The 26553-nt window shown below is 37.3% G+C and overlaps 1 protein-coding gene across 1 annotated transcript in view; it reads left to right on the forward strand.

Moving 5' to 3' along the window:
* The window catches only part of LOC108384091 (kelch-like protein 4), a 74217-nt gene that overhangs the window by 25925 nt on the left and 21739 nt on the right, over positions 1-26553 (forward strand). The window contains exons 3-6 of the mRNA XM_073227768.1: positions 4371-4538; positions 4910-5046; positions 16766-16962; positions 20938-21150. Coding sequence (XP_073083869.1) covers positions 4371-4538; positions 4910-5046; positions 16766-16962; positions 20938-21150 — 715 coding nt within the window. The remainder of the gene's footprint in view (positions 1-4370; positions 4539-4909; positions 5047-16765; positions 16963-20937; positions 21151-26553) is intronic.

The following is a 26553-nucleotide window of genomic DNA, read 5'->3' on the forward strand; positions in this document are numbered from 1 at the left end:
TTCCAGTAAACAAATACTGAGACACTTTATTACCACTAGATTTGTCTAACGAGAACTGTTAAGGGGAGTCCGTCAAGTTGAAATGAAAGGATGCTGGACAGTAGCTTGAAGCCAAACAAAAATACAATGTCCTCAGATAAAGGAAGATGCATGACAAATATAAAAATCAGTATTATTGTAAATATTGGTTCATAACTCTACCTTTTATTCTTCTACAGTATTTGAAAGTCAAATAAACACAATTAGAAATCTATGGGTATGCAGTACATTAAAATGTAATTTGTGGTGTCTGTAACAGAAAGGGAGGAGCATAACAGTTTCTCTATGTGACTGAAGTTAAGTTGGTATCAGATTACAAGATTGTTATGACTTTACAATGTCATATGTAACCTCCATGGTAACCACAAAGAAAACAGCTATAAAACACCACAAATGGAAATGGGGAATCAAAACATTTTACTACAAAAAAATCAAATAAACAAGAAAGAAAGGCAGTGATGGAGTACATGAGGAACAAAAAGTTATTATAACACATACAGAAAACAAAGAACGTAATAGCAATTTTAAGACCTTTTCTATCTGTAATTACTTTAAATATGAATGGATTAAGCTTCCCTATCAAAGGACATGGATTGGCAGAACAGATATTTTTAAAAGATTTTTCAATAGATTATTTTATACTATCTGGAAGAAATTCACTTCAGATTAAGAACAGTCAAGGATGCAATATATATTTCATGTAAATAGCAACCAAAAAAGAGCGGGAGTAGCTATATTGTATCAAACAAAATAGGATAAGTCAAAAGCTATTACAAAAAACAAACGAGATGATACTGATAAAAGGGTATACTTATTTATTAATAAGATATAAGAATTATAAAGATAGAAGCAACAAACACCAGATCTCCTAAATATATGAAACAAACACTGACAGAATTGAAGGGAGAATTAGATGGAGCTACAATGATATTAGATGGAACTATGTAATATTGATACCCCAGTATAAATAATCCAAAGAACAATCAGACATGACTTCAATAAGGAAATAGAGGACTTCAGCAGTACTATAGATTAATTGACCAAACAGACCTACAGAGAACAGTCCACCAAATAATAGAAAAATACAGATTTTTCTCAAGTGCATGTGGGATGTTCCCAAGATTAGCTCGTACTTTGACTGCAAAATTTAATACATTAAAGATTTAAATGATGCAAAGTGCCTTTTCTGATAACAATGACATGAAAACAAAAATTAATAGAAGGAAAATTAGAAAATCCCCCAATATGTGGAAATTTCAAGACACACTTAAACCATCAATAGGCCAAACATAAAATCACAGGTGTAATTAGAAAATATCTTGAGTCAATGGAAATGAAGCCTCAGCATACCAAAACATACAGGATACAGCAAAAGCAGTGCTAAGAAGATAATTTGTAGTTATAAATGCTTACATTAAAAAAGAAAAAGGACGCCAAATAAAAATCTAACTTCATTCCTTATGTTACAAGATTAAATTAAAGATACTTTTGTATCCTTAACCAAATTAGGCTGAAGAACATTCACAGAATAAAATTATTTCCTGGCCAGAACTTCCCAAAACATATTCTTCCTTTACAATATGCCCATTCTAATACATGGTGGAGTATATGTGAGGATATCTAAGATAAATAGACATTTGATGTTTGATTGATTCGGTGTCAATCAAACCATTACCTGAGCAGGGTAAAGATTAGGATAAGTGGGTTGACTGAAACCGAAATGCTTTCCAGTCTGTGGTGACAAGGGATTGTTCCTTTCCAAAACAGATGAAAACAGGCTCATTTTGTAGCAGGCAATTTTAGGATATTCATATCATGCTATCCTGATGATCCATATAGTAGAGTAACTTAAAGTCCCAAAGAAGATTCAGAGGTGAATCATTTATTTGAACTAAACAAAGAGTAATATCACCCTGGACCAATTGTATTTTAAAAAGCACAGGCTGACAGAGATGGGTAAGATTCCTCGAGGGAGGAACAACCTAAGACAGGCACAGTTGCAGGGGGGCCATCAGGTGAGAAATTGGGGATCAACAGAGGTGAGGCTTAGAACCTCAGCTCCCCCCCCCCTGTTTTGAGAGAAATCTTCTGCATCCGTGGATGTTTTGTTGCCCTTGTGTAGCTTGGATTAATACTTAGTCTATAGGCACATACCTGATAATCTACATTTGCCCTCTTACAGCACTAAACTATGTTTTCTACCTTTATCTTGCATCTACCTACCACTTCAGCATTTTATTAAAAATAATAATAATAATAATAATAAGGGAGAAATGTGGGATTCACATATAAATCAAGTATAAAAATCAAACGAATAATCATATTTGACCTGATTGTTTATAGTTCATGATGCGTGATCAAAACCGAAAGTTTCTGTGATGATTGCCCTTGCACTGTTCACCATGTAAGAACCTATTCACTATGTAAGAACTTGTTCACCATGCTTCAGAAGATTGGAGACTGTTGAGAATTAGGCTTGGGGTTGATTAATGATTGTGCATTGAGTCCCCTATACAGAATTTTATTGTTGTTAACAACCATTTGATCAATAAATATGACAGATGCCCTCTCAAAAAATAAATAAATAAAATAAAATAGTCATCTGGGACAGCATCAGAATTTAAGGTACCTGAAATGCAGAGATTTGGTGATGATGAAAGGTGATAATTGTCCTCTCTTTTTACGTACTCTCTAGAGCCAACTTCATCTGTTTTTATGGTTTTATTCGGGGACCCATATGCTTATGGTTTCCAAAGCTGTATTTACAGCTTTGAACATACTCCTCAGTTCTATGCTTAAATTTTAGTTGCCTACCAAAATATCTACCTAAATATTTCAGAGGCTTATAAAAATTTACATGTCCAAAATTAAAATAATCATCTTAATAATCTATTTCTCCTCTGCCCTCTAGATGTCTCTGTTAAAACTTCCTTCTCTCTTCCCCTCCTTATTTATTAGTTAACACATCAATTTTACTCCCTGCATATTTTTAAAACTTTTCTTTTCCATCCCCCCTTGCCACCATTTATCAGGGCCTCATCAACTCACCTGTCTGGAGAATTGTAAATTACCTTACAAACTAAATTAGTGTTTGTGGAGTTTTTACAGTTTTAAGCACCTTATTTCAAGTTTTAATAAGAGGAAATAGGATTATAAAAAGATTCAAACTACTACTGTGGAAGTGGAGTCATAGTTTACAAAGATAAAATGGAATAGGGTGTATCTGATCTCTTGTTTATACACTCCGGTAGGCACCCCTTATATCATTTATAAAAATTGTAATTAAACAATAGTAATTATGTAATTTTTAAAAAAGCACAGGCTGAATTGGGGGTGGGGGAACTTAAAATTAATCTTAACTGGGTGGTTGGAAAATGATGCCTGGAAGCAAGAAAGGTAACAATCAAAGTATCTAAGTGTGTTCATCCAACCATCAAATTTTTAAGTTTCTACTGATTGTAAGCCTCTATGTGCTTGTGTTAGTGTTTAAATTCTGCTGTTGTGTGATGTTGAAAGGACATATAAACAGCTTCCCTTATTGTAAATTCAACAGTTACCATATTTGCCTAAATAGTGAAAAGGTACAACTTCTAGTTAGAAGATGAGTAAGTTTTGGGGATCTAATGTACAGCATGGTAACTATACTTAACAATACTGTATTGGACACTTGAAAATTGCTGAGAGAGTATGTCTTAAATGTTCCTGCCACACACACAAGATAGTAACTATGTGAAGTGTTCGGTGTTCTAACTAAACTTATTGAAATCATATACAATATATATTTTCAAATAATCATATTGCACACCTAAAATTATTCAATGCTATATGTCAATTGTATCCCATTAAATCTGAGAAAAGATATAAAAGATGGAAGTTGTATATTTTCTTAATGGGATTCACATGTAGAGTGTAACCAAACTCTCAGGCTTGAGATTCTTCAAGAAATATTTCTCATATGTTATGAGTACCTTGATAACTTTCAAACTTGAAAAATATTTTAAATCATGCCTACAATTTCATGCCTAATGGCAAAGCTGTGATATCAATAAAAATCAAACAAAGGGTGGTATTTTGAAGTTTATGATTGTTCATATGGCAGTTACCAGTAGCCCTGCAGCTAAACCATACCCCTTTATGGTTCCATGCCACGTATAAATACTAATCATGACACATCACTTTGATGGGAGGTTAGGTAGTAATCACAGTGAAATATTTAAAATCGGAGGGCAAATTTCAATTTTACTTTAATACAATATATTTCTTGTCGTTGATATGTCTAAATTTCCATGGGACATTTGCACTCACATATTCTCACGCTCACCCTCTTTTAGATTAGATACGCAACACCCTGAAAAAATGGATGTCAGCAAATCTGAGGAGGAGTTCCGTGCTGTAAACCATGCAGAGAAAACTCTCCATAAAATAGAGAACTACTGGAAAGAGAAAAGACTGTGTGATGTGATACTCGTTGCTGGAAACATGCGAATCCCAGCCCATCGGTAAGTATCCTTATGCAGACAGAACATTTGGTGAGTGTAACCAAGTATGAATCAACAAAAATCAGTCCATTGATTACAAATTGGAACACTAAGGAAAACGGATGTTTATCTTCCTGTATTGAAAATGCAGTAGCATATTTGATTCATCGCCCTGTGTGATACTTAAAAGAGTCAAGCTAGGGAGAAATTGATGAACCCTTTAAAAGAAAATCATCTCATTTTACCTTTCTAATTCATAGCACTTTAATGAACTGTGAAAGATTTATGCAGAAAACAGAGTTACCAGTGTTACAAACTTACTGTCTGCACTTCATGCTTTTCTGTGAGATTATGGACTAATTTAAATTCCTGTGAAACATTTCTATTTCCAGGTTGGTCCTCAGTGCTATGTCAGATTATTTTGCTGTGATGTTTACTACCAACATGTGTGAAGCCACACAAGAAGAGGTCAAGATGGAAGGAATTGATCCTAATGCACTTAACTCCTTGGTTCAGTATGCTTACACAGGTAAGTGCTTGGTATGTATTAGCTGATTCAGTCCTCACAATAACCCTGCATTATATACCCACAGTACTATTATTCCTACTCTACCAGTGAGAAAACTGAAGGATAGACCAGTTAAGTAACTATCCTAAGGTAGTAAGGGGAAGAATCAGGATTTAAACTCAGTAGTATAAAAGAGAAAGAGGTAAATAATATGCAATAAAAATTTTTTACTGTGAGAGAATAGAGCCAATATACAAGAATATGTGTCTCTCTCTCATGGTGTGGGTACATTCTCATTTGTAAAAATGAGAGGGGAAGTGGGATATTCCAATTCCATATTAGATTTTTAGTCAGTCTCTTCCTTGGAAATAATCATATCATATTTACCCAAACTATAAAATAAAGGTACCCAAGATGAATTTGGGGTCAACAAGTATTTATTTATTCACTCATTCGTGCCAATTTAATTGAGTAATATTTGACAAATAAAATTGTACATACTGAAAAGTATACAATGTAATGATTTGATATGCATATACATTGTTGAACCCTTACCAAAGTCATGAAAATTAAGGCATGGCAAATAGTGAACTATTTTCCATGGTGAGAATGCTTAAGCTATACTCTGAGACAATTTTCAAGAATACAATAACCAATGCCATGTTGCTATCTGTAGACATCACACTGTACATTGGATCCTCACAACTTATTCCTCTTGTAACTGAGTTTGTACCCTTTGTATTTCTTCGTTTCCCCTTTCAGCCTCTGACAACTACCAATCTACTTGTTTCTATAAAATCAGCACTTTTTTTTTAGATTCCACATACAAGTGATATTCTACATTATTTGTCTTTCTCTTTCTGGCTTATTTCACTTAACATAATGCTCTCCAAGTTCATCCATGTTGTCACAAATGCCAGGCTTTCTATCATTTTCATCACTGAATAACATTCCATTGTGTGTGCACACATACACACACACACATATACATACACACATATACAAACCACAGTTTCTTCATCCATTCATCTGTCAAAGGACATTTAGGTTCCATATCTTGGCTATTGTGAGTAATGCTGCAATAAACACAGAGTGCAAATATCTCTTGAAGATCGTGATTTCATTTCCCTTGAATACATAACCAGGAGTGGGATTGCTGGATCATGGGTTAGTTCTATTTTTAAATTTTTGTTCAAGAACCTCCATACTGTGTTCCATAATGGTTGTGCCACTTTACATTCCCACCAACTGTACAAGGGTTTCTTTTTGCTCCAAAGCTTGAGCAACATTGGTTATCTCTTCTCTTTTTGATAACAGCCATCCTAACAGGTGTGAGAGAGTATCTCATGGTTTTGAGTTGCATCTCCCTGGTGTTTGGTGATGCCCGGCACCTTTTCATGTACCTATTGCATCATTTGTATATCTTCTTTGGAAAATGTCCATAGAGGTTCTTTGTCAATTTTTTAATCAATAATTTTCTTTTGTGCTATTGAGTTGTATGAGACCTTAATACATTTTTATTATTAACCTGTTACCAGATATTCAGTTTGAAAATATTTTTCTCATTCTATAGGTCTTCTATTAAATTTATTTTTATTTCCTGTGGTGTGAAAAAGCTTTTTAGTTTAATGTTGTGTCACCTGTTTATTTTAGCTTTTGTTATCTGTATTTTGGTGGCTTACCCAAGAAATCATTTCAAGATTAAGGAGCTTTTATTTTGCTGTTTTCCTATAGTAGTTTTGTGGATTCATTCATTAAGCAATAAATATTCTTAATAACCAGGATAAGTTTCAATGTCTATAGTAGGTGAATCTTTAGATCTGAATCTAAGAATAGTTCATACTTCTCTGGGTCTCATGAGATATGGACAGGGCTCTCCCTTCAAAATCCAGGACAAGAACAACACAGAAAAGTGTGCTGACAGACCGGATTTGTTCACAACATATTTTAGAGGTTGAACCAAATATAGATAATCTATCAGTATGTATTATTCTTTTCTTTATGGTTATACAACCATATGGAATCTATATGAAGGTATTTTAAAAGGCAAACTTACAAAGGAAGAGTTTATAATTTATATAATCCTTCTGAAATATCATACCTTGTAATTTACCTATATTGCTTGGCCAAAACAAATAGGAATATAACTTATCAAAAAAACATAACATTTTCAATAATTCATCAATAGTGGTTGTTCCAAAAATAGCACAGCATACCAATACAGAGGAAATACCTTAAATAGCTATTTATTATATAAATAAATATGTGTTTATTGCAGCATATCAGTACACAGGAAATAGCTTAAGTAGCTCTGATCTCATTTTTAAAAATCCTTTACAGATAGCCTTTACATATATTATCAGAGCCTGCTTTTTATACCTACAAAAGTAACCATATAAGCAGTTGTTTATTTGTAGACTCTGAGCAGCGTTTTCTTTCTTTTGAGACAGTCCAGGTGTCAATTACTGGCAAAATATTTAGGAAAAGTCATCCTTATCAGCTAGTAAATGGAGACTTTAAAAAACAGACGTATAACCTCAATGCTCTTATTTGCCAAGATGTTTTACCACACAAATGACAGCTACCTCTTTGGCCAATTGTATGATCCTTATATAATGATATAATGCTCCTTGAGTCATGATATAGACATGTTTTTTTTTTTTTTTTTTTTTTTTTTTTTTTTTTTTTTATGGTCAATTTATTTTATTTATTTATTTTTTTTTTTTTGAGAGGGCATCTCTCATATTTATTGATCAAATGGTTGTTAACAACAATAAAATTCAGTATAGGGGGGTCAATGCTCAATGTACAATCATTAATCCATCTCAAGCCTAATTCTCGTCAGTCTCCAATCTTCTGAAGCATAACGAACAAGTTCTTACATGGTGAACGAATTCTTACAGAGTGAATAAATTCTTACATGGTGAACAGTACAAGGGCAGTCATCACAGAAACTTTCGGTTTTGATCATGCAATATGACCTATAAACCATCAGGTCAAATATGAATATTCATTTGATTTTTGTACTTGATTTATATGTTGATCCCACATTTCTCCTATTATTATTATTATTTTTATTTTTAATAAAATGCTGAAGTGGTAGGTAGATGCAAGATAAAGGTAGAAAACATAGTTTAGTGCTGTAAGAAGGCAAATGTAGATGATCAGATGATCAGGTGTGTGCCTATGGACTAAGTATTAATCCAGGCTAGACAAGGGCAGCAAGACATCCACGGATGCAGAAGATTTCTCTCAAAGCAGGGGGGGTGAGGTTCTGAGCCTCACCTCTGTTGATCCCCAAATTCTCACCTGATGGCCCCCCTGCGACTGTGCCTGTCTTAGGTTGTTCCTCCCTTGAGGAATCTTACCCGTCTCTGGCTAACCAGTCATCTTCCGGGGCCATACAGGGAAATGTAAAATTGGTAAGTGAGAGAGAAGCCATATTGTTTGCAAAGGTTAGCTTTTTACTTCTTTGCAGATTTATGCCCTGTGGCTTCTATGCCCAGCACTTGTCTCGAGGTATCTTTACCACCTGGAGGAATTATGATACTCGGTAAATTCGATATGAGGCACGAATTCTATTTAAAGTTTGTAATTAGGAAGGAAGAAGAAAAGCTATAGATGTAGCATATGAAGGAAACTTGGGAGGATTGATTATTTCTTTGACATATCTTCTTGTATAGTACCTTAAGTATGTATAGGTTTTAAACTACTAACTAATTTGCACACACATATTGACATAATAGGAATACGGTGACATAAACAAAGCAAATCTATAATTACCAGCCATCTCCAGTGAAGCCAAGAAAACCATTTAGGCACCCTAGGCATTTGTGAAAATTTATCTATGATATGATGGATATTTTCCAACTGTACTTGAACCATCAGACAAATTAAAGCAGCCCATTTCTGGGATCTGTTCACATCCCATATGTTCTTTTAACCATAGATAGTCTATAGTCATGAGATTTTGGGGTGCTACAACTTGCACCCCTCCCAACTCCTGGTTGAGTTCCAACAGTACAGATCCAGTCAAATTCGTTGTCTCACTGTATGCACATGCCAGACTAGACATCTCCCTCCTCCTTCTTATGGCAAGTCCAGGAGATGGTGGGCTGGATGCAGCCACAACCGCAGCATCGTCCGGATCCCTGTGGAGGCTTTTTGATGATCATCCCCCGGCACGAGTCCTCCAGAGAGTGCTGATGCCGGAAGCTCCTCCTCATATCGTATCTTAGTTCATTTTCTGGGTATCCAAGCTAGGCCTTGATCTTCTGCGTAGAAACAAACAGACCCTTTGCCCACACTTTGACATGCCCTCTATACCACTGTGCAGAACTCATTGGAGGTCAGCACACAGTAACTGCTTTTTTTTTTTTTTTTTTTTTTAATTAAGAGAAAGGAATATTATCAGAAAAGAGTACCTCCATGGCTGATCATCTGACACCCTTTAAGTGATCAACATTAAGGATATTTAAAGCATGCGTTGATCTTTGATTTACCAATAGTTTTATCCTGTTAAGGAGTAATCCCCCTTTTCTTTCTTTCTTTCTTTCTTTTTTTTTTTAATTTTTAATCTACACTTACCTGAAGAATACTATGTTTACTATGCTCTCCCCTATATCAGGTCCCCCCTAACAACCACATTACGGTTACTGTCCATCAGCTTAGCAAAATGTTGTAGAGTCACTACTTGTCCTCTCTGTGTTGTGCAGCCCACCCTCCCCTTTCTCCCTCCCCCCATGCATGCTAATCTTAATACCTCCCTTCTTCTTCCCCCCCCCTTATCCCTCCCTGCCCACCCATCCTCCCCAGTTCCTTTCCCTTTGGTACCTGTTAGTCCATTTTTGGGTCCTGTAATTCTGCTGCTGTTTTGTTCCTTCAGTTTTTCCTTTGTTCCTATACTCCTCAGATGAGTGAAATCATTTGGTATTTCTCTTTCTCCGCTTGGCTTATTTCACTGAGCATAATACTCTCCAGCTCCATCCATGTTGCTGCAAATGGTTGGATTTTTCCACTTCTTATGGCTGAGTAGTATTCCATTGTGTATATGTACCACATCTTCTTTATCCATTCATCTACAGATGGACATTTAGGTTGCTTCCAATTCTTGGCTATTGTAAATAGTGCTGCGATAAACATAGGAGTGCATCTGTCTTTCTCAAACTTGATTGCTGCGTTCTTAGGGTAAATTCCTAGGAGTGGAATTCCTGGGTCAAATGGTAGGTCTGTTTTGAGCATTTTGATGCACCTCCATACTGCTTTCCACAATGGTTGAACTAATTTACATTCCCACCAGCAGTGTAGGAGGGTTCCCCTTTCTCCACAGCCTCGCCAACATTTGTTGTTCTTTGTCTTTTGGATGGCAGCTATCCTTACTGGTGTGAGGTGATACCTCATTGTAGTTTTAATTTGCATTTCTCTGATAATTAGCGATGTGGAGCATCTTTTCATGTGTCTCTTGGCCATCTGTATTTCTTTTTTGGAGAACTGTCTGTTCAGTTCCTCTGCCCATTTTTTAATTGGGTTATTTGTTTTTTGTTTGTTGAGGCGTGTGACCTCTTTATATATTCTGGACGTCAAGCCTTTATCAGATCTGTCATTTTCAAATATATTCTCCCATACTGTAGGGTTCCTTTTTGTTCTATTGATGGTGTCTTTCGCTGTACAGAAGCTTTTCAGCTTAATGTAGTCCCACTTGCTCATTTTTGCTGTTGTTTTCCTTGCCCGGGGAGATATGTTCAAGAAGAGATCACTCATGTTTATGTCTAAGAGGTTTTTGCCTATGTTTTTTTCCAAGAGTTTAATGGTTTCATGACTTACATTCAGGTCTTTGATCCATTTTGAGTTTACCTTTGTATATGGGGTTAGACAATGGTCCAGTTTCATTCTCCTACATGTAGCTGTCCAGTTTTGCCAGCACCATCTGTTGAAGAGACTGTCATTTTGCCATTGTATGTCCATGGCTCCTTTATCAAATATTAATTGACCATATATGTTTGGGTTAATTTCTGGGGTCTCTAATCTGTTCCACTGGTCTGTGGCTCTGTTCTTGTGCCAGTACCAAATTGTCTTGATTACTATGGCTTTGTAGTAGAGCTTGAAGTTGGGGAGTGAGATCCCCCCTACTTTATTCTTCTTTTTCAGGATTGCTTTGGCTATTCGGGGTCTTTGGTGTTTCCATATGAATTTTTGAATTATTTGTTCCAATTCATTGAAGAATGTTGCTGGTAATTTGAGAGGGATTGCATCAAATTTGTATATTGCTTTCGGCAGGATGGCCATTTTGACGATATTAATTCTTCCTAGCCATGAGCATGGGATGAGTTTCCATTTATTAGTGTCCCCTTTAATTTCTCTTAAGAGTGACTTGTAGTTTTCAGAGTATAAGTCTTTCACTTCCTTGGTTAGGTTTATTCCTAGGTATTTTATTCTTTTTGATGCAATGGTGAATGGAATTGTTTTCCTGATTTCTCTTTCTATTGATTCATTGTTAGTGTATAGGAAAGCTACAGATTTCTGTGTGTTGATTTTGTATCCTGCAACTTTGCTGTATTCCGATATCAGTTCTAGTAGTTTTGGAGTGGAGTCTTTAGGGTTTTTTATGTACAGTATCATATCATCTGCAAATAGTGACAGTTTAACTTCTTCTTTACCAATCTGGATTCCTTGTATTTCTTTGTTTTGTCTGATTGCCGTGGCTAGGACCTCCAGTACTATGTTAAATAACAGTGGGGAGAGTGGGCATCCCTGTCTGGTTCCTGATCTCAGTGGAAATGCTTTCAGCTTCTCGCTGTTCAGTATAATGCTGGCTGTGGGTTTATCATATATGGCCTTTATTATGTTGAGGTACTTGCCCTCTATTCCCATTTTGCTGAGAGTTTTTATCATGAATGGATGTTGAATTTTGTCAAATGCTTTTTCAGCATCTATGGAGATGATCATGTGGTTTTTGTCTTTCTTTTTGTTGATGTGGTGGATGATGTTGATGGATTTTCGAATGTTGTACCATCCTTGCATCCCTGGGATGAACCCCACTTGGTCATGGTGTATGATCCTTTTGATATACTGTTGAATTCTGTTTGCTAATATTTTATTGAGTATTTTTGCATCTACGTTCATCAGGGATATTGGTCTGTAATTTTCTTTTTTGGTGGGGTCTTTGCCTGGTTTTGGTATTAGGGTGATGTTGGCTTCATAGAATGAGTTTGGGAGTATTCCCTCTTCTTCTATTTTGTGGAACACTTTAAGGAGAATGGGTATTATGTCTTCTCTGTGTGTCTGATAAAATTCCGAGGTAAATCCGTCCGGCCCCGGGGTTTTGTTCTTGGGTAGTTTTTTGATTACTGTTTCAATTTCTTTGCTTGTAATTGGTTTGTTTAACTTTTGTGTTTCTTCCTTGGTCAGTCTTGGGAGGTTGTATTTTTCTAGGAAGTTGTCCATTTCTTCTAGGTTTTCCAGCTTGTTGGCATATAGGTTTTCATAGTAGTCTTTAATAATTCTTTGTATTTCTGTGGAGTCTGTCGTGATTTTTCCATTCTCATTTCTGATTATGTTGATTTGTGTTGACTCTCTTTTTCTCTTAATAAGTTGGGCTAGAGGCTTATCTATTTTGTTTATTTTCTCAAAGAACCAGCTCTTGGTTTCGTTGATTTTTGCTATTGTTTTATTCTTCTCAATTTTGTTTATTTCTTCTCTGATCTTTATTATGTCCCTCCTTCTGCTGACTTTAGGCCTCATTTGTTCTTCTTTTTCCAGTTTTAATAATTGTGATGTTAGACTATTCATTTGGGATTGTTCTTCCTTCTTCAAGTGTGCCTGGATTGCTATATACTTTCCTCTTAAGACTGCTTTCGCTGCATCCCACAGAAGTTGGGGCTTAGTGTTGTTGTTGTCATTTGTTTCTATATATTCCTTGATCTCTATTTTGATTTGTTCATTGATCCATTGATTATTTAGTAGCATGTTGTTAAGCCTCCATGTGTTTGTGAGCCTTTTTGTTTTCTTTGTAGAATTTATTTCTACTTTCATACCTTTGTGGTCTGAAAAATTGGTTGGTAGAATTTCAATATTGTGGAATTTACTGAGGCTCTTTTTGTGAGCTAGTATGTGGTCTATTCTGGAGAATGTTCCATGTGCACTTGAGAAGAATGTATATCCTGTTGCTTTTGGATGTAAAGTTCTATAGATGTCTATTAGGTCCATCTGTTCTAGTGTGTTGTTCAGTGCCTGTGTGTCTTTACTTATTTTCTGCCCGGTGGATCTATCCTTTGGGGTGAGTGGTGTGTTGAAGTCTCCTACAATGAATGCATTGCAGTCTATTTCCCTCTTTAGTTCTGTTAGTATTTGCTTCACATATGCTGGTGCTCCTGTATTGGGTGCATATATATTTAGAATGGTTATATCCTCTTGTTGGACTAAGCCCTTTATCATTATGTAGTGGCCTTCTTTATCTCTTGTTACTTTCTTTGTTTTGAAGTCTATTTTGTCTGATATTAGTACTGCAACCCCTGCTTTCTTCTCACTGTTGTTTGCCTGAAATATGTTTTTCCATCCCTTGACTTTTAGTCTATGCTTATCTTTGGGTTTAAGGTGAGTTTCTTGTAAGCAGCATATAGATGGGTCTTGCTTTTTTATCCATTCTATTACTCTATGTCTTTTGATTGGTGCATTAAGTCCATTTACATTTAGGGTGACTATTGAAAGATATGTACTTATTGCCATTGCAGGCTTTAGATTCGTGGTTACCAAAGGTTCAAGGTTAGCTTCTTTAGTATCTTACTGCCTAACTTAGCTCGCTTATTGAGCTGTTATATACACTGTCTGGAGAGTCTTTTCTTCTCTCCCTTCTTATTCCTCCTCCTCCCTTCTTCATATGTTGTGTGTTTTGTTCTGTGCTCTTTTTAGGGGTGCTCCCATCTAGAGCAGTCCCTGTAGGATGCCCTGTAGAGGTGGTTTGTGGGAAGCAAATTCCCTCAGCTTTTGCTTGTCTGGGAATTGTTTGATCCCACCATCATATTTAAATGATAGTCGTGCTGGATACAGTATCCTTGGTTCAAGGCCCTTCTGTTTCATTGCATTAAGTATATCATGCCATTCTCTTCTGGCCTGTAAGGTTTCTGTTGAGAAGTCTGATGTTAGCCTGATTGGTTTTCCTTTATAGGTGACCTTTTTCTCTCTAGCTGCCTTTAAAACTCTTTCCTTGTCCTTGATCCTTGCCATTTTAATTATTATGTGTCTTGGTGTTGTCCTCCTTGGATCCTTTCTGTTGGGGGTTCTGTATAATTCCATGGTCTGTTCGATTATTTCCTCCCCCAGTTTGGGGAAGTTTTCAGCAATTATTTCTTCAAAGACACTTTCTATCCCTTTTCCTCTTTCTTCCTCTTCTGGTATCCCTATAATACGAATGTTTTTCCTTTTGTATTGGTCACATATTTCTCTTAGTGTTGTTTCATTCCTGGAGATCCTTTTATCTCTCTCTATGTCAGCTTCTATACGTTCCTGTTCTCTGGCTTCTATTCCTTCAATGGCCTCTTGCATCTTATCCATTCTGCTTATAAATCCTTCCAGGGATTGTTTCACTTCTGTGATCTCTTTCCTGACATCTGTGATCTCCTTCCGGACTTCATCCCACTGCTCTTGCATTTTTCTCTGCATCTCATCCCACTGCTCTTGCATTTTTCTCTGCATCTCATCCCATTGCTCTTGCATTTTTTTCTGCATCTCTGTCAGCATGTTCATGATTTTTATTTTGAATTCTTTTTCAGGAGGACTAGTTAGGTCTGTCTCCTTCTCAGGTGTTGTCTCTGTGATCTTTGTCTGCCTGTAGTTTTGCCTTTTCATGGTGATAGAGATAGTCTGCAGAGCTGGTACAAGTGACCGCTGGAAGAGCTTCCCTTCTTGTTGGTTTGTAGCCTTTTCCTGGGAGAATAGCGACCTCTAGTGGCTTGTGCTGGGCAGCTGTGCGCAGACAGGGCTTCTGCTTCCTGCCCAGTTGCTTTGGGGTTTATCTCCACTGTTGCTGTGGGCTTGGCCTGGCTGGGGCTGTTCCTCCAAAATGGTGGAGCCTCGTTAGAGGGGGAGCAGCCAGGAGACTATTTATCTCCGTAAGGGGCCTCTGTGCTCCCTGCTGCCCAGGGGGTTAGAGTGCCCAGAGATCCCCAGATTCCCTGCTTCTGGTCTAAGTGACCTGTCCTGCCCCTTTAAGATTTCCAAAAAGCACTCTCCAAACCAAAACAACAACAGCAACAATGAGAGAGGGAACAGAAAGGAAAAAAAAAAGAAAAAACACGCGATTTTTTTTTTTTTTTCCTCAGGTGCCGGTCCCAGGCACCCGCGCACTGGTCCTGCTGCCCTGTCTCCCTAGCACCAGGGTCCCTGTCCTTTCAAGGCTTCCAAAAAGCACCCACCCACCGGTCCCGCAGGGAAGGAACGCTCAATATTCTTGGTCCTCAGGCACTGGTCCCACGCACCCGCTCACCAGTCCCGCCGCCCTGCCTCCCTAGCACCGGGGTCCCTGTCCCTTCAAGGCTTCCAAAAAGCACTTGGCAAAAAGAGAGAAAAAAAAGGGGAAAAACGCGCGATTTCTTCCGTCCTCAGGTGCTGGTCTCAGGCACCCACCCACCGGTCCCACAGGGAAAAATGCGGGATATTCTTTGTCCTCAGGTGCCGGTCCCAGGCACCCGCTCACCAGTCCCGCCGCCCTGCCTCCCTAGCACCGGGGTCCCTGTCCCTTTTAGGCTTCCAAAAAGCACTCGCAGAAAAGAGAAAAAAAAAAAGGGGGAAAAACGCGCGATTTCCTCTGTCCTCAAGTGCCGGTCTCAGGCACCCGCCCACCGGTCCCGCAGGGAAAAACGGGGGATATTCTTTGTCCTCAGGCGCCGGTCCCAGCCACCCGCTCACCAGTCCCGCCACCGTGCCTCCCTAGCACTGGGGTCCCCGTCCCTTCAAGGCTTCCAAAAAGCGCTTGCCAAAAAGAGAAAAAAAAAGGGGGAAAAACGCGCGACCTCCTCCGTCCTCAGGCACCGGTCTCAGGCACCCGCCCCCAGGTCTCGCAGGGAGAAACGCGGGATATTCTTTGTCCTCCGGCGCCGTTCCCAGGCACCTCCTCACCGGTCCCGCCACCCTGCCTCCCCAGCAACGGGGGCCCGTCCCTCTAAGGCTTCCAAAAAGCGCTCGCCAAAAAAAAAAACTGCTCCGGTTTCTCTCCACCCGCTGGGAGCCGGGGGGAGGGGCGCTCGGGTCCCGCCGGGCTGGGGCTTGTATCTTACCCCCTTCACAAGGCGCTGGGTTCTTGCAGGTGTGGATGTGGTCTGGATGTTGTCCTGTGTCCTGTGGTCTCTATTTTAGGAAGATTTTTCTTTGTTATATTTTCATAGCTCTATGTGTTTTTGGGAGGAGATTTCCACTGCTCTACTCACGCCGCCATCTTGGCTCCCGCCTAGACATGTTTTTAAATAAGGTTTAGATGCAGGTTTAAGATGGTAAAGAAATAACAATTTGCTCTTTGTAATGATAGTATTCACTGTTCATTTGCTACAGTTGTTTTTGATAATCTAGACTGGCTCCCTTCATCCATCTTGTTAATGTTTATACAGATTCCCTAAAAAGATATTTCCTGAGTGGTTGTTGTACATTAGAAAAGACAGCCCTGCTAATGAGAGAATTGAAAAATTTCCAGTTAGCATATGTGTGCCTTATTTCATGGGACATATAATCATTATTTTTTCAAAACATCTAGGTGTTCTGCGATTGACAGAAGATACTACCGAACATTTGCTGGGTGCAGCTTGTCTTCTGCAGCTGACTCAAGTCATTGAAGTCTGCTCCAATTTTCTTACGAAGCAGCTCCATCCTTCAAACTGCTTAGGGATTCTGTCATTTGGAGATGCCTGTGGCTGCACAGAGCTCCTGAGAGTGGCACATAAGTACACAATGGTAAAATCATCTGCTTCAAACTAACTTATATAACACAGTATGTAACTTACGGATTTGTTTACTTATATACATATATGTGTGTATATCTATATATATATGTATATATGTGGGTGTATGTATTTATACATCTATGAATATATATGTGTATATACATAAAACCTTTCAAATGCAAAGATTATAATGTTGGGATAAAATTAAAAAGCAATATAAACATACAATTTGCAAATGACTTGCATCTAATGGTAGCATATGAAAGTATTTGTCTGGTTGAACTGTACTCAAGTTTCTCATTTTTGAAATTAAAAAGGTTTAATTAAATGTCAAAAGCTAAATAAATGGAAATTCTGCCAAACAAGTACATACTTCAAGTAGAACCCATAGTAGATAGGAAAATAAAGTTTCCCTGATGTTTTTACACTATTAGAACTTTAATGTATAAAATCACACAAATTATGATTTCTAATGAAAGTTTAATGTTCAATAAGGAAAAACAAATATTAATAGACCAATATTAACTGGAAGAACTTGAGAACTATCAAAATTAGTAAATGAGCCAATTCTTTTTAATGGACTTCTTATGTCCTAGTAAAAACATATATTTTGGTTAAAAACAATTTTCAGTTCAATCCTTTAACTTACCTAACTTAAGATCTTTTTCAATTCTATTAGTAGAATTGTAATAATTGAACATGTTTGTATGTGTTGATTCTTTGAAAGTTGCATGGGATAAGGCTACATTTATTCAGTTAGATGGCAGTGACATGAAGTACAGATTTCTGTAGGGAGGCAAGAAAAAGTAGAAGATATTAAATTACCATTAATGGTAATATTTCCCTGATGCAAAGAAGAAAATGAATGTTTTAACTTCTGAAGTCACGAACAACACAAGAAATGGATCTTTCTGTGAAAGCCAGTCAAAAGATAAATATTTCAAGCTAAGAAAATTGGTAGTTATTTAAAATTCAAAAATAAAACACAAATATATAAAGAAAGCAATAGAAAATCACACATAAACAGAAACAAATAAAATTAACATTACAGTTTTAGGTTTGAGATGCATTTAAATAAAGAGTATTTTCTAGAGTTTCTATGAAGACCTTAAAATGTTTAAATTTCTAATACTGGAATTCTCAAAATATTTCTTCTAAACCTTCTTCTTTCTTCTTCCCAGCCCTGGTTATTGTTCAGAATTTGAAGTTTCGAACATATTCCTCAAATGTGGATAGCCATATTATAATGGATTGGCATTTTTGACGTGTCTCTTAATTATGCTATTTATATTCCTATATCCTAAATACAGATGCCATATAATCTATAGGAACACCAGTTATATAATTCAAAGGTTAATCCTACACAAAACTAAACAAGAAATCTTCCCTGCTAAATTACCTAAATTCTTGAACTAAGTATTAACAGTTTCCTGTCTGGTACCTTACTCTTGCAGACAAAACATATTCTGATAAACAGCTTGAATTATTTCTGTTGCTCAAAATGAACTTGTCTTCCTTTTCCTATTATGTGACTGAAACTGAGCGTTAGTGCAGGATGTGCATCAAAACACAATACTGCGGTCTCCTTAAATCCCCCTTCTTTAGTTTTTTTAGAAAATAGGTAAAGATCTTGTTGTAATAATGCTTTTGTAATACACTATTGATAGTATAAAATGCAAATAAGTTTAATGTCTTGGAATAATGTTAAACTCCAAGAATTAATTACAGTCCCTTGATTTGTAAACTGAGTAAACAGATTGCCCTCCCTAATGTGAGAGAGCTTCATCCAGAAACTCCCTCACAGACACACTCAAAATAGGATTTCACCAAAAGTCTGGACACTCCACGGCTCAAGGTGAGACGTAAAATTAAGCATCATAATTATATAAGCAGTAGCCGGCATCAGTGAAACCTTCAGCAAGTGTGCTATATTCATTTAATACGTTTTACAACAGTGTGTAGGTGTAGATTTAAAAAAATGAATACGAAACCAAAGGCACAAAAGAAGACTGTTAGGAAGGTTCATGGAGAAGAGTGTTTACCTTGAAATTAGGAGCAAGATAATTCTAATATAAGGCAATTTAGAATTAATCTTGACACACTAAATATTTCTCTACAGTATTGGGTATGGCAGTGCCATATGTAGATACTTTAGACCAACACACGGTTATTTTTTATTTAGATTAATTCACTGTTTTGCCAAACAATCTTCAACAGTCTCATTAGGCAGGCCCTCTGAAGCCACAATCGATTCAAAAAATCTAATTTCTGATTATATCTAAATATGACCCTAATATAAAGCATTTAAATCATTTCTTAGCTTTCTCAAATCGGCCACCTCCCTTCCTTCCTCCTTCACTCCCTCCCTCCCGCCATCTCATTTACTTTCTTTTTTCCTTTTCTTTCATTAGAGACTGGATAGAAAGGAAAAGGAGGTATGGAGTCTTCTATAGTATTGACACTATACTATTCAGAGTGTACATATAGTACCAGTAATGGGCAAGCACAAATTTTGGAGTGCTTTATCTTTTTCTTAACCCTTTTACAAAAATTATGTCACTTATGAAAAGCAGTTTCAGTACCAGACAAAATGAAGTAGACAAAATGAAGGCTTAGGTCTGAATCCATACTTGCCGTTTACTGCACAGGAGATCAAACAGTTCACATAGCCTGTTTTCTCCTCAGAAGAATTCCACCTCCCTCAAAATCTGATTGCTGACAACAGTATTCATGACAGAAACCAGAAAAGTGTGTGACGTACTGTACAAATTTGATGTACTATGAGTTGTAGGAACAGTTCTAGTTCTATTCTTTTGCTATAGGTGAGAGGGTTTTCCTCTGGAGACATGTGTTACAGTAAGATCATCAGGTCTTTCTCAATTGCTTACTTCATTCACAAAAGGGCTCTTGGTCTAAACAAGCAAGTTAACTCAGATTTTATGGAATCAGAGCTTCCTGATGGGTATATCATACTTGATATATTTTTCTACTAGGCTAACTCAGTTGCCCAGTGACAAACTCAGAGTGGAGCTGTGGGAGTGTTTGATTTATCCAGATCTTCCAGTTATTCAGAGGCTGTCTCTGGCTTCTTCTAGAATATCTATTTAGTGGGCTACATAAATTGCTAACCAGACATGTTTATCTCCACTTCAGAAGTATAGTTCATTGCATTGAAAAGGAGATCCTTACTGAGAAAAATGTTGGAAATGATAATTGTGTTGTCACAGAAAATGTATGACCTTATAAATCAGAAAAAATAGAGTTGTGTTTTGAGAGGTAAAAAATGAAACACAGCTGCCTGAAATTTGGACTTGACAAAATACAAGAGAACACCATGACAGAAGGAAAAAATGGAGATATAATATATAAAAATTGAGAGTCCCAGTGTCCCCCAAAAATAATTCCACAGGAGTCCCTTTTAGATTATCCTGAATCTGGAGATTGTTGTCCATTATGAAAGAAACCTTTGCCTTGGTTAATAGAAGATCTGTTTTGCTATAAGCGAAAAGACGTTTTCATCCATTTCGTCCTCTCATCTCAGAGGAATTCAGCATGTTCGACCCTCAAATGCACAGCCAGAGCTACCCCTCCCAGCCCTTCAACATAGTACCCACCTTGAAAATTTTCAGCCTTTCTCTTAAGGTTTCTGACTAGAGACCAACTCAACATCAGTTCTGGAGCCAAAAGCTGTTGTCACCCACAACAGCTGGGAGAGAAAATCAACTCGGCTACTCCCTGCGTGGCCTGTGAAATAGTTAAGGTTTTTCCTTGTATTCCGTAAATATCCCTAGTGGAAGCATTTGGCTCTTCAGCTTCACAAGCACCCCCCACTCCCACCCATGCCTCCTGTCCTAGGCAGTATAAATGCATATGTCTGTCTCTCCGGCCTTTTCTGAAATTTAACAAAGTGAAATGTTTTGATATTTTCATTGTGTTAATCAGTTTCCAAGGTATGAAGTTTCAGTAGAAGACCTTTCTTTTCTAGGAACACTTCATCGAGGTAATAAAGAATGAAGAATTCCTCCTGCTTCCAGCTAATGATCTTTGCAGTCTTCTGCACAGTGATGACATTAATGTGCCTGATGAAGATACCATTTTCAATGCTGTCATGCAGTGGGTGGATTATGATGTGCAGGCGAGGCAGCAAGACCTGGCAATGCTGCTTTCTTACATAAGACTGCCCTTGCTTCCACCACAGGTAGGGACATCTACCCAGGTAGAGCAAACTCTCCTTCTGAACTACCACTAGGCATTAATCCATTCCTTCATTGCCTAGTTTTATTTTATTCAGAGGATTTCTGATAATTGGAGTGTACAGGATTTTTGAAGGACATATGCAACCCTCAATAAGCAATATTTATGATGAAGGCAGAGAAAACAAGGATTTATTTTGAAACCCTACTGGTAATCTCTGAATGTCAGTATAACCATTAGCTTCCGTTTCCTGTCACACCAAAGGGGGCTTGTAACAACCAGGAAAAATAACTAGGTTAACTCTTTGTCTTTTTCTGCCCACCTTCTAGGCAAGGTGATGATAATTGGTACAGTATAATGTCAGAGGAGACTAGGAAGGAGTTAGATTCGGGATAATCACTACTGACATGGGTGATTAGCTGCTGTGATTGAAAGCATACTAGAATAGTTGGATGCACTAGACCGTCATTATAACAGCATCTTCTTCGTGCATGCTGAAGGATTATCCTAAAAATGATTCTAAAATCAAACACCCTTGGATAAGATTCAGGATTGACCCATCTCATATTGAATTTTAGTGTGTGGTGTTTAGGGAGGGCAGAATACAGTCCCACTACATAATTCCACCATTAGTGAAAACCATACTTTTTTCTCTGTACCAAATTGATCAATAGTAGATATCCTTTATGTATCATATATATGACTATATTGCACACTTCATATAGAGCCTGTGGCTGAAGTCCTGAAACATCATCCACATTGGGAGGAGGGACCTTATCTGGACCTAGTGGATCAGTAGTGTCATAGACACTAAAAAATTCATTGATTTTCAACAAATTTACTAATTAAATGTTAACATTGACAAACAGAATGCTAATTTGCTGATGATTTCTCTACATTTTTTAAAATTTTGTATTAAGATATGATTGATATACACTCTTATGAAGGTTTCACATGAAAAAACAATGTGGTTACTACATTTACCCATATTATCAAGTCCCCACCCATACCCCAATATAGTCACTGTCCATCAGTGCAGCAAGTTGCCAAAGATCCACTATGTCCCTTCTCTGTAATACACTGTTCTCCCCGTGATCCCCCATACCATGTGTACTAAGCATAATACCCCTCAGTCCCCTGCCCTCTCCCTTCCTATCCACCCTCCTACACCCATTCCCTTTGGTAACCACTAGGCCATGCTTGGAGTCTCTGAGTCTGCTGCCATTTTGTTCCTTCAGTTTTGCCTCATTGTTATACTCCACAAATGAGGGAAATCATTTGGCATTTGTCTTTCTCTGCCTGGTTAATTTCACTGAGCATAATGTCCTCCAGCTCCATCCATGTTGTTGCAAATGGCAGGATTTGTTTATTTCTTATGTCTGAATAATATTCCATTGTGTATATGGAATATTCTTCTTTATCCATTCATCTACTGATGGACACTTAGGTTGCTTCCATATCTTGGCTATTGTAAAAAGCGCTGCAATAAACATAGGGGTGCATATGTCTTTTTGAATCTGAGAAGTTGTATTCTTTGGGTATATTCCGAGGACTGGGATTCCAGGGTCAAATGGTATTTCTATTTTTAGCTTTTGAGGAACCTCCATATTGCTTTCCACAATGGTTGAACTAGCTTACATTCCCACCAGCAGGGTAGGAGGGTTCCCATTTCTCCACATCCTTGCCAACATTTGTTGTTCTTAGTCTTTTTGATGCTGGCCACCCTTACTGGTGGAGATGATATCTTATTGTGGTTTTAATTTGCATTTCCCTGGTGATTAGTGATTTGGAGCATCTTTTCATGTGTCTGTTGGCCATCTGAATTTCTTCTTTGGAGAACTGTCTCTTCATATCCTCTGTTCATTTGTTAATTGGGTTATTTGCTTTTTGGGTGTTGAGGCATGTAAGTTCTTTATATGTTTTGGATGTTAACCACTTGTCGGATATGTCATTTACAAATATATTCTCCCATACTGGATGATGCCATTTTTTTTTTGATGATGCCTTTGCCATGCAAAAACTTTTCAGTTTGATGTAGTCCCATGAGTTCGTTTTTGCTTTTGTTTCCCTTTCTCAAGGAGATGGGTTCAGGAAGAATTTGCTCATGCTTATATTCAGGAGATGTTTGCCTATGTTGTCTTCTAAGTGTTTTATTGTTTCATGACTTACTTCAAGTCTTTAATCCATTTTGAGTTTACTTTTGTGTATGGGGTGAAATAATAATCCAGTTTCATTCTCTTGCATGTAGCTGTCCAGTTTTGCCAACACCAGCTGTTGAAGAGGCTATCATTTCCCCATTGTATGTCCATGACTCCTTTATCATATATTAATTGACCATATATGGTGGGGTTTATATCAGTGTTCTCTAGTCTGTTCCATTGGTCTATGGGTCTGTTCTTGTGCCAGTACCAAACTCTCTTGATTCCTGTGGCTTTGTAGTAGAGCTGGAAGTTGGGGAGCGTAATTCCCCCTGCTTTATTTTTCCTTCTCAGGATTGCTTTGGCTATTCAAGATCTTTTGTGGTTCCATATGAATTTTAGGATGATTTTCTCTAGTTTGTTGAAGAGTCCTGTTGGTATTTTGATAGGAATTGTATTGAATCTGTAGATTGCTTTAGGCAGGATGGCCATTTTGACAATATTAATTCTTCTTATCCATGAGCATGGGATTGGTATATTCTTTAATTTCTCTCATGGGTGTCTTGTAGTTTTCAGAGCATAGGTCTTTCACTTCCTTGGTTGGGTTTATTCCTAGGGGTTTTATTCTTTTTGATGCAATTGTGAATGGAATTGTTTTCCTGATTTCTTTCTCTGCTAGTTCATTGGTACTGTGTAGGAATGCCACAGATTTCTGTGTATTAATTTTGTATCCTGCAATTTTGCTGAATTCAGATATTAGATCTAATAGTTTTGGAGTGGATTCTTTCGGGTGTTGTATGTACATTATCATGTCATCTGCAAACAGGGACAGTTTAATTTATTCCTTGCCAATCTTGATGCCTTTTATTTCTTTGTGTTGTCTGATTGCCATGACTAGGACCTCCAGTACTATGCTGAATAGAAGTGGGGAGATTGGACATCCTTGTCTTGTTCCCGATCTTAAAGGAAAAGCTTTCAGCTTTTCACTGTTAAGTATAATGTTGGCTGTGGGTTTGTCATATATGGCCTTGACTATGTTGAGGTACTTGCCCTCTATACCCATTTTGTTGAGAGTTTTTATCATGAATGGATGTTGAATTTTGTCAAATACTTTTTCAGCATCTACGGAGATGATTATGTGGTTTTTGTCCTTCTTTTTGTTGATGTAGTGGATGATGTTGATGGATTTTCAAATATTGTACCATCCTTGCATCTGTGGCATAAATCCTACTTGATCCTGATCCATGATCTTTTTTATGTATTTTTGAATTCGGTTTGCTAATATTTTATTGAGTATTTTTGCATCTATGTTCATCAGGGATATTGGTCTGTCATTTTCTTTTTTTGTGGTGTCTTTGCCTGGTTTTGGTATTAGAGTGATGCTGGCCTCATAGAATCAGTTTGGAAGTATTCCCTCCTCATTCCCTCCTCTTCTACTTTTTGGAAAACTTTAAGGATATTGGGTATTAGGTCTTCACTTATGTTTGGTAAAATTCAGTGGTGAAGCCATCTGGTCGAGGAGTTTTGTTCTTAGGTAGGTTTTTGATTACCATTTAAATTTTGTTGCTGGTAATCGGTCTGTTCAGATTTTCTGTTTCTTTCTTGGTCAGCTTTGGAAGGTTGTATTTTTCTAGCAAGTTGTCCATTTCTTCTAGGTTATCCAGTTTGTTAACATATAATTTTTCATAGTATTCTCTAATAATTCTTTGTGTTTCTGTGGTGTCCATAGTGATTTTTCCTTTCTCATTTCTGATTCTGTTTATGTGTGTAGAATCTCTTTTTTTCTAGATAAGTCTGGCTAGAGGGTTATCCATTTTGTTTATTTTCTCAAAGAGCCAGCTCTTGCTTTCATTGATTCTTTCTATTTTATTCTTCTCAATGTTATTTATTTCTGTTCTAATCTTTTTTTAAGGTGAAGAAATTTACTAGCCAATTTTTTTGTTATCATTAATCTGCAATTACATGAAGATCATTATGTTTACTAGGCTCCCCCCTTCGCCAAGTCCCCCACACACACCCCATTACAGTCACTGTCCATTAGCATAGTAAGATGCTGTAGAATCATTACTTGTCTTCACTGTGTTGCACAGCCCTCCCTGCTCTAATCTTTATTATGTACCTCCCTCTACTGACTTTGGGCCTCATTTGTTTTTCTGTTTTCTAGTTTCCTTAATTGTTAGTTTAGACTGCTTATATGAGATTGCTTTTCTTTCTTGAGGTAAGCCTGTATTGCAATATACTTTCCTCTTAGCACAGCCTTGGCTACGTCCTACAGATTTTGCGGTGTTTAATTATTGCTGTCATTTGTCTCCACATATTGCTTGATCTCTGTTTTTATTTGGTCATTGATCCATTGGTTGTTTAGGAGCATGTGTGAAGCCTCCATGTGTTTGAGAGATTTTTCATTTTCTTTGCATAATTTATTTCTAGTTTTATAGCTTTGTGATCTGAGACATTGGTTGGTACAATTTCAATCTTTTTGAATTTACTGAGGCTCTTTTTGTGGCCTAATATATGATCTATTCTTGAAAATGTTCCATGTGCACTTGAGAAGAATGTGTATTCTGTTGCTTTTGGGTGTAGAGTTCTGTAGATATCTGTTAGGTCCATTTGTTCTATTATGTTGTTCAGTGCCTCTGTCTCCTTACTTATCTTCTGTCTGGTTGATCTGTCCTTCACAGTGAGTGGAGTGTTGAAGTCTCCTAGAATGAATGCATTGCTTTCTATTTCCCCTTTGAATTCTGTTAGTATTTGTTTCACATATGTGGGTGCTCCTGTGTTGGGAGCATAGATATTTATAATGGTTATATCTTCTTGTTGGATTGATCCCTTTATTATTATGTAATGTCCTTCTTTGTCTCTTGTTACTTTCTGTGTTTTGATGTGCATTTTGTCTGATACAAGTACTGCAACTCCTGCTTTTTTCTCTGTTAGTTGCATGAAATATTTTTTTCCATCCCTTCACTTTTAGTCTGTGTATGTCTTTGGGTTTAAAGTGAGTCTCATGCAAGCAGCATATAGATGGGTCCTGTTTTTTTATCCATTCAGTGACTCTATGTCTTTTTGGTGCATTCAGTCCATTTACATTTAGGGTGATTATCGATAGGTATGTACTTATTGCCATTGCAGGCTTTAGATTCATGGTTATCAAAGGTTCAAGGTTAATTACCTTACTATCTAAGAGTCTAACTTAACTCACTTAAAATGCTGTTACAAACACAATCTAAAGGTTCTTTTCTTTTTCTCCTCCTTTTCCTTCCTCCTCCATT

Source organism: Manis javanica, chromosome X (assembly GCF_040802235.1).
Source record: "Manis javanica isolate MJ-LG chromosome X, MJ_LKY, whole genome shotgun sequence".
Taxonomy (NCBI): domain Eukaryota; kingdom Metazoa; phylum Chordata; class Mammalia; order Pholidota; family Manidae; genus Manis; species Manis javanica.